The 9,064-nt window shown below is 32.7% G+C and overlaps 2 protein-coding genes across 4 annotated transcripts; one reads left to right on the top strand and one right to left on the bottom strand.

Moving 5' to 3' along the window:
* Positions 1 to 1,263, top strand: LOC111708151 (glycine-rich cell wall structural protein 1.8). Of its 3 annotated transcripts, none has more exons than XM_023481439.1 (3): positions 1 to 90; positions 666 to 1,032; positions 1,087 to 1,263. In XM_023481439.1, the coding sequence occupies exons 1-3, from the start codon at positions 79 to 81 to the stop codon at positions 1,158 to 1,160; spliced, it is 453 nt and encodes a 150-aa protein (XP_023337207.1). In that variant the 5' UTR covers positions 1 to 78; the 3' UTR covers positions 1,161 to 1,263. The 3 variants fall into 3 exon arrangements, with proteins under 3 accessions (XP_023337207.1, XP_023337206.1, XP_023337205.1); XM_023481438.1 differs by having other exon boundaries at positions 666 to 1,086; positions 1,141 to 1,263; XM_023481437.1 differs by having other exon boundaries at positions 666 to 1,263.
* A 1,486-nt stretch (positions 1,264 to 2,749) lies between these two features.
* Positions 2,750 to 8,457, bottom strand: LOC111708130 (uncharacterized). Its single transcript, XM_023481403.1, has 5 exons — positions 8,265 to 8,457; positions 6,286 to 6,360; positions 4,804 to 4,896; positions 3,835 to 3,903; positions 2,750 to 2,904 (listed from the first exon to the last, which is right to left on the bottom strand). Exons 1-5 carry the CDS (start codon positions 8,277 to 8,279, stop codon positions 2,818 to 2,820), a joined length of 339 nt encoding a protein of 112 aa, XP_023337171.1. The 5' UTR covers positions 8,280 to 8,457; the 3' UTR covers positions 2,750 to 2,817.
* Between the last annotated feature and the right edge of the window lie 607 nt (positions 8,458 to 9,064).

Here is a 9,064-nt window from a genome sequence, read left to right as displayed (position 1 = left end):
TTTGCATTTTACTGAGAATATTTAAGAAAGGGCAAACTCAGAATTAATCAGTTGAATCTTAGCTTCCCGTCTCACAACATGAAGTTCACAGTAAGAATTTAACTGCTTTACATCTATTCTGAATTTCCTCTGCTCTAGATAGATTTGTATTGCTATAATATTTTACCAAAAGTGCTCTTAGCTGTTTAGCTTACTCTGAATGCTTTTAACTTAAATTTTAATTTCAATGCTCTTAACTTTTTCTCACTCTGAAATTTTAATTTTACTTTAAATGCTCTTAACTTTATTTCTAGCTAATTTAATTGCTTTAACCTTAAGTTCAACAATTGTAAGCTTATTCTAAATGCTTTTTACGTAAAGCTCTTAACTTTTTAGCTTACTCTGAATGCTTTTAACTTTAATATTACTTTAAATGCATCTTAGCTGTTTAACTTAGCTTATAACTTTGATTTTACTTTCAATATTCTTGAATTTCCAACTTTACTCTTAAAGTTTCTAAACAGCTTAATGCATATTACAGTGAATACCTTGAACTTTCATTATAATTTATTGCATCAAACATTTGCGTAAGAAAGCTGCAGCATTGCCATTTTCATTTTTTAATTTTTAAGATCGGGCCAGCTTTCAGAAAGTTTTTCAATATTTTCTAATTCTGAATATTTTAGATTGTTGTTGCTTCCAGCTTGCTTGCCTTGGCACTAGGAGATGCAGGCTATGGAGGTGGATACAGCAGAGGTGGAGGATTTGGGGGCTTTAGTGGTGGTCGTGGTGGAGGATACAGTGGAGGTGGAGGATATGGTGGATTCAGCAGAGGTGGAGGCTATAGTGTAGGAGGATATGGTGGTGGTCGTGGATATGGAAAGCGTTCAGCTGAACCTGGTTATGGACATGGTCATGGAGGTTCTTCCAGTGGTCAGGGTGGTCATGGACATGGTGGATATGGCAAACGTTCAGCTGAACCTACACCTGTTGAACATGGATATGGTAAAAGATCAGCAGAGCCTGGCTATGGAGGTGGATTCAGCTCCGGAGGCTACGGAGGTGGACACAGCTCCGGAGGCTTCAGAGGTGGATACAGCTCCGGAGGCTACGGAGGTGGACACAGCTCCGGAGGCTTCAGAGGTGGATACAGCTCCGGAGGCTACGGATACCATGGATAGACTGTGCGGCTTCACAAGACGAGAAGAATTGGATTCAACTTTAATGTTTGTTATCAATCAAGTGTAAAATGGATCGATATGAATAAAATTAGATTAGCGCACATTTAAGTAAATAACTTTTCAATGTGTATACTCTTCTTTAAAGGACTGTGCAAAATGAAATCTCAAATTTTTGGTACAAATGCGAATTTCCAACAAAGTCTATAAGGTAAGAAGAATTGTGTTAATGTTTGGTCATTCAGAAATCATGATTTCTTTCAACATTTTATGATTTTCAAATGTCGAAGAGAGATATTCCGGAAAAGGTAAAATTTCTATTAATGAAGTTCAGCTATTTATTGAATTAGAGAGAGGTTGCTGAACTACCTATCATTGGTTCAAATCCTGAATCAACAAATAAATTTTCTAACATTTAATCTGGGATTTAGGATATAGAGATTTCAGCAACTTCTCCATTTTATTGAATTAGGGCTCTGGTTAGGTTATTTATAGATATTAAAAAACATGTAATTAAATATTAAGAATTCTGTCATTTTCTTATAATTTTTGAATCATCGCATAAATACTTCTTGTCATTGCTAAGAATCTCTCTAAGGGACTGTGTAAGCGTAATCTCAAGTGGTCCACCATGCAAAGATGGCAATGCCCAATTCACAAGGGTACCCTTGAAACCTTTTGCATATCAATAATTTGGAAGATAATGTAGTTTTTCTGTAAATTTGTTAAAAGCAAAATTGTTTGACCCTATAGGTCGTTTTACTTTATGTCGTTTGACCTTATAGCATTTGACCATAAGTCGTTTGATCCCATGTCGGTGAATTTTTTTCTTAAAAATGGGGATAACTATTTGCATTTATAAAATTAGTACAGTTATAGTTCATGGCCAAAATGCCTGAAATTAGTTAATCTAATTAAAGGGTAAGCGTAATTTCAAGTAACAACGGCACCTTTGAAACCTTAATCTGATAAAAAAATGTGGGAGATATCTTTATTTTTCTGGCTCAAAAAGTGTTTATTTCTGCGAATTTCTACTTTCTCCATTGCTTCTTATAAACAAGAAATACGCAAGTCATTTTTGCAGAAAAACCACAAATGAAAATTAACAGTTTAAAGAAACAAAAACATGGATTAATAATTCATACTTGATCAGACAAAGCTTTCAAGTGTACCACTGTGGACATTGCCATATGATTGTATATGTGGAGGGTCACTTGAAATTACGCGCTAACTTTCCATTGATCTTAACTTTTGTTTATTATAGACAAACACTAATTTTTCTGTGTTATTAAAATTTGAAAATTAATTTGAAGTACTAATTCTGAATGAAAAACATTTATAATAAGTTAAAGTATAACGTTCATAAAGACAGTGTTTCATTTTAAAATAGATTAATAAAAAATGAAAATAAAAAAAAATAAAAATTTAATCATTTATTTCCAAAATATGTTTAATACACAACTGTGGTTTTCTGTAAATAAGTAACTCCACAATAAAGACTGAATATATAATATTTAGGACTTTCTTTAGGTTAACCCATAAAAGTCCCCCCCCCTCCTGCACCCTTTGAAAATAAGGCCTCCAAAGTCCAAACCAAAAAATGGTGATGCAATGATGTAAGGTCACCCCTAAACCTTTACTTTCAAAATAAATTTCAATTTTAAATATTCATCCCTAGTGCTGAAACAACATATCCAATTCCAAGAATAAAGAATCCAACCGCTACATGTTCAACATTCATTTTCTCCTAAAAATATTTATACAAGGAAACCCAACATAAATAGTTTGTAATTTTAATTTCATTTTTAAATGAAGAAAGAAATTATTTTTACATACACTTGACTTCTAACAAGGGTTTAATTTCTAATACAGAGTTACCCACAAAGTATGAGACTGTAAAGACGACCTGAAGCTCTTAAGAATGATGTCCTCTGCCTTAACGTATTTTATGATTTGGTAAACAAAGAAACAAGTTTACATGGTTGCAGTGAATCATGAATATTAGGAAACAGACTGTATATATTCCGTAAATTCGCCTCTGAAATCTCATCCTTTGTGGGTAACCCTATATAAAAAATAATATTAATATTTCCATCACTTAAAAAATGTTTATTTTGTTTATTTTTTTATAGTTTATGTGAACTAGCATACATCTTCAACCAATGTTCCTCCCCCCCCCCCCTCCAGAGAATCCCAAGGGGGGGGGGGATTTTTTGGCAAAGGTAAAAAATGAGATTGTCCCCATCTGTGCAAAGGGATTCCCCCCTCTCTTATCCACAGTTACTCGATGAACAATTATAAAGCTATATGTATGTATTATGCAATTATTTGACAAGTCTTCCAGCAACCCCCCATATATGGGGAGACTACATTCATGGGGAGAAGGGGTGGGAGAGACTAAAGAAGACGGAGGACTAATGATAGTCTTTAGGACTACTTAGGACTTCAGAGAGTAATACAGAACTATATATAATAGGGTATATTATAATATATCACTTGCTAAAATCCTATGTACGCGCCTGTCCACATTATTGGTAAGATGAAGAATTTAAGGGAATCAGACAAAGCATTTCTTACTGGAGTGTCACTTGAAATTACAAAGTCAGTCCCTTTAACGGTCAATCTGTCCTATTTTATTTTTACTGGGGAAAATAATGTTTATTATTTGTATTTTTACCATTTCAGATCCATCATTTGCAGTTCTATCTACTTGCAGAAATCTTCTTATTTTTACATTAAACCCGGCCTGTAAAAGATCACATATTTAGTTGGATTGTTATTCGGTTATTCGGTTATTCGGATAATTGGTTATTCGGTTATTCGGTTATTCGGTTATTCGGTTATTCGGTAATTCGGTTATTCGGTTATTCGGATATTCGGTTATTCGGTTATTCGGTAATTCGGTTATTCGGTTATTCGGTTATTCGGTTATTCGTTATTATTCGGTAATTCGGTTATTCGGTTATTCGGTTATTCGGTTATTCGGTTATTCGGTTATTCGGTTATTTAAAGTTTTTTTTAAATCCCAATTTCTATAGCTTTGTACACATGAAAACTAAGAGAGGACTTGAATATCGTCTTTGATTTCCGAAAATTGTTTAATGACAGTGCAGTGCAGAAATAAAAGATTCATAACGTCTTCTGAGCTTTCCAAAATATGGTCTACCTTTCTACCTTTCTTGTATCATTAAAATTGACGAAGATATTAAACATTTGAACAGTTTTGTTGATTTATAATCAACTGGAATCTGAACAAATTTATAATATCTCCGTCAATTTTTAAGGTAAAAAAAGTTTTAAAAAATGGTAGACCACATTTTGGAAATCCCAAGACTAATAGATTTCGGTGTTAAATGTTTTAACAGTTCTACTACAAATTTATATTTACAAAATAATCCCGCTTGGAACAAAGAAGACGAAATAGAAGTCGTCATTTAAAATCCATGTTTATTGGGACACCCTCCTGTACATAAATAAGCCAAAATTACTGTTTAAAGATCCTCAACTAGGATTTACTATCAATAGAATAGTTGACAAAACAGATTATTTGGTAAATATGAATATTTTCTGTTTATTTTTAGATCATTTTTAGATAATTGGAAAGTTTAATGAGTGTGGTTTTATATTTATTTTCTACCAAATTTACCTGATCACAAAGCAAAATATGATGATCTAAAGGTTTCAGCCATTTCGAGTCTTTCTGAACAATCCATCCAACATAGTAAGCTGCTACTCTCTCCTTTAACCATTAGGTTCAAAATCACAACAGATATGTTTTTCAGAATTAGATTAAAGAAAGACCATGGTTAAACTTTAATGTTACAGTCTCTTTCAGGCTTTACAAAATTCCAAAAATACTTGTTGATTTTAGTCAAAACTTGGTGTATTAGAGCTTTAATTCATGTATCTTTTCTTTTGGATACCCATAATCCCGATCCACAGATCTTGATATCCATAATAAGTACTTTTTTCTTCTCTCATTGGTTTAACGCAAAATTCCTTTGCTTTTGATTGGCTGTTTGTTTTCTACACTTCATGGGATATCGAAAAAAGATTAAATTCATCTGTAGACTAATAAAAGATTCAGATCAAGCATTGATCTTGATATCCATAATACATTATACATATACATAATACATATCCATCAAGCATTGATCTTGATATCCATAATACATTATACATATACATAATACATATCCATCAAGCATTGATCTTGATATCCATAATACATTATACATATACATAATACATATCCATCAAGCATTGATCTTGATATCCATAATACATTATACATATACATAATACATATCCATCAAGCATTGATCTTGATATCCATAATACATTATACATATACATAATACATATCCATCAAGCATTGATCTTGATATCCATAATACAAGAGTTCCCCTCCTCTGGGTGTTATTTTTTAAACAGTCACAGGAATAGGGAAATCACAAAACCCTATTTCACATTTCAAATTTCAAATATATACAGTACTAGCCTTATAGGGCGCTTCGCGCCCTTCTTCTAAATTAATTGTGAACATCTTCTCTTTTTGTACATCGTAAAACAAAACAAAAATAATTCGCGGATTTTCACAAAAAAAATTTCGTGGATTTTCAAAATTTTCAAAAACTTAATGAAGATCGAATTTTGATGGAGACAAATATTTGAAATTTTGATCATTCATAAACCTTCCCTGTGGTCACGTGATGTCCCACAAAAAATTTGGGCCCGATCGGTTCAGCCGTGTTGACGTTTATTGGATATAAACAAACAGACAGACAGACAGACAAGCCAAATATATATATAGATGTGAATATTCTGAGTTTTATATAGATTACCTGGAAAATATGCTTGTCAATGTAAAATTATCAAGTTCTCTTTAAAATAAAGAAAAATACTAGGAAACTCAAATCTTCTAATCCCTATATCTTTGCAACCTGATGTACCTTTGAAATTTATAACTTAGATTATTTAATCTAATGACAGTAATAATAGTGTGAACTAACTAAGGTCTACGACATTGGGTTTTAAAGATACAGGGGTTATACAATCAGAGTTATTGGCAAAGACTTAATTTTGTTTTCGATAATGAAAATAATATTTATTTGAAAAATGAATTTACCTTACTGAAGTAAAAAGCAGGTTGTTTCAAAGCAGAAGTGTCAATATACGTGTTTGCAAATTGAAGAAAAGTGTCCTAGACAAATAGTCAAGTTTTTTCCTTCAAATTTTATATCAAACTGAAAAAGGCAGAAAATATAAGCTGAATGATTTTTCAGATCAGTCGTTCACGTATGTATATCTTCTGTTCCGCTCAAAACATGAATCAAATATAAAGGCAGGTACAAAGGAATTTAGTTTTGTCACAAAATTAAATTTTTAAATCCCAATATTTTTGGAACCTGATGGAGTATACCTTTGATATTTCAAAATTAGATTATTTGATCTAACAGTTTACTTAGTTTGAAATAAATAAGGTCTAAGACATTGGGTTCCAAAGATATTGGGATTGGAAAATCAAAGTTTGTGGCACAGACTCAATTCCTTTTGAGGTTTTGTGAGAAGTTGATTAGCATTCAAAATAGTTTAACCGTACAATTTTATTGTATTAGATGTCTGTGGGGTAATTAATACGTATTGTTGCAGTTTCAATCCTTATAAAGTAGCAATCTCTCTCCGTCTGTTTGTGTGTATGTTTTTGTTTATAACTCAAGAACTTCTTGAATTTGCATAAAATTTTGATATCAGATACAGTGGTAAGCGATTATAGCAATACAGAGAAGACGACTTTTTTATTTAAGTTTTGATTGTTTAAAAGCTTTTTTCGAATTAAAGGTTTACAAGTAAAGACAGAGAAGACTTATAAATTGATAGATTCTCTTGACTTCTATGTTTATGTGTATCTATGCTGCTTGACAGCTTGGAATAAATCAAAATTGAAATCGAAAGCCGTCTTCAATGTATTAATATAATCGCCTACCACTAGGGTTTCCATTTTTCCGGAAAAAATTTTCATTTTGGAAACGGAATTCCGGGATAATTCCGAATCAAATGGAAACCGAAATGTTTACAGTTCACGTTACGTAAACCGGAATTTTTTCCGATTTACGGAATGGAAACCGTAAATATAGTGAGAACCAGAAAATAAAATAAAAAAATTAAGAAAAAATCCTCTAAATTACTATTTATTATAAGTCACAAAATTTCACGGTGACAGTGTGAAAAATAAGAGTGCTAAATCAAAAATACTTCAAACTTCAAACTTCAAATGCCCATTTATAGGGTAAACCTATTTGCTTTGTAACAACATCAAATAGACTTAAGGATTGCTATATTTATGTCGTCTTCCTTTCCACAGTTTTCTGTAGATCAAATTATTTTGAGACATGGCAGTCAGTATTTACTATTTATATTTCACAGTAGTTTATCTTTAACTGCAGCTAAACCAGGCACACATTCTATTATTATTTAGATAGTATTACTTACTGGTTTCATCTTTTACATAAGTTTAAGATGTCTTTAACGTTTTCCGGAACCTTTTCCCGGAAAATTCCGGGGAAAAATCGTTCCAGAATTTCGGATTTCCGGAACCTTATCCATAATAGAAATGGAAAAAATTTCCGGATCATTTCCGTACGTAAACCGAAACCCAATTCCGGTGGAAACCCTCAGCTTGGTTTTATAATTTTATATTGAGTGCGTTCACTTTTTTTAAAGAAATGTTTGTTACAGGCAAAGCTGGGTTTACAAGCTTTATATATTTATAAAGCAGTAATTTCTGTTTGGGTGACGTTTTGTTTGTTTGTATGTCCGTCCATGACTTGCAGGAAACACTTTTGACCATTTAGCGTAAAATTTTGATTTTAGAACCTGGGAATCTTGGGAATGTTCTAAGCTCGGTTTAAAAGATCTAACCAGGGAATAGAATTAAAGGGAATGGAAATGGGACTGGCCTGGCTTGAGAAAGTCAGACCCACTGCTTTACAGACGGGTTCCTTATTTTAGCGCATTCGCGCGAACACACTCAGCTAGCTATACAGTCAAGAAAAGTGCAAACAAAATTATTTTTTTTTAATCTAATTGTATAATAGGGTGACCTACCTTGGATCCATACATGACAGTTTTTCCTGCTAAAGTCTGATTAATTTTATCAGCCTACAATATTGTAAATTTAATGAAAGTTTTATGTTAAGCAAGAAGTGTGCACGACATCAGGCAAAATGGAAAGAATTTGACGTTGAGTTTCAAACTAAAGAAAATGGTTTATTAGAAAGAGTATAATATTAAAGGGACTGTAAGCGTATTTTCAAGTGACCTTCCATTTAAAGAGGGATATTCCTGATTCAAAATAGTACACTTTTATCCCTTGACTGATCATCAAGGACGGAGAACTCTTTCTTTGTATTGTAAACTCACCATCCTTGAACTCAGAGATGTTAGCCGTTAGATGGAAATTTCTAGGGAATAACCCATAGTCAAAAAACAACAAATTGAACCCCTTCTTATCATGTTTCTATGCCGAGAGTTAGGAGTAACAGGACTATTCTGTCGGTAGAGAAAACATAATCAGCAGCCATTTTATGCCCCGAGGGAGGGTCTTGATGAAGGATTAAAAGAGGAGAGTGGACAAGTACGGCCAGGAGGCGGATACCTTCATCTATGATTCAAGGATTAACTTTGGTTGACCCATAGTATTTAATATCTAATGTAAAATAAATGTGTGTGCAAACGTTGCGTATTAATAGATCCAGTCTGGATTGTTTTTATTGGTTTCCTCCATAGAGTTTCTTTAATTAATTCTCAATCAAAGTTAATAGTATTGTAACAGTGGGCGAGTTTTGTTGATCTTTTACGATCAGCAATTCAAGGATTTTTTGGATCGCTGAGATCATAGCTACCAA

This window comes from Eurytemora carolleeae, unplaced genomic scaffold (assembly GCF_000591075.1).
Source record: "Eurytemora carolleeae unplaced genomic scaffold, Eaff_2.0 scaffold723, whole genome shotgun sequence".
In the NCBI taxonomy this organism is placed as follows: domain Eukaryota; kingdom Metazoa; phylum Arthropoda; class Copepoda; order Calanoida; family Temoridae; genus Eurytemora; species Eurytemora carolleeae.
Note: the sequence above shows the minus strand (reverse complement) of the source record. Positions and strands in the feature narration are given on the sequence as shown.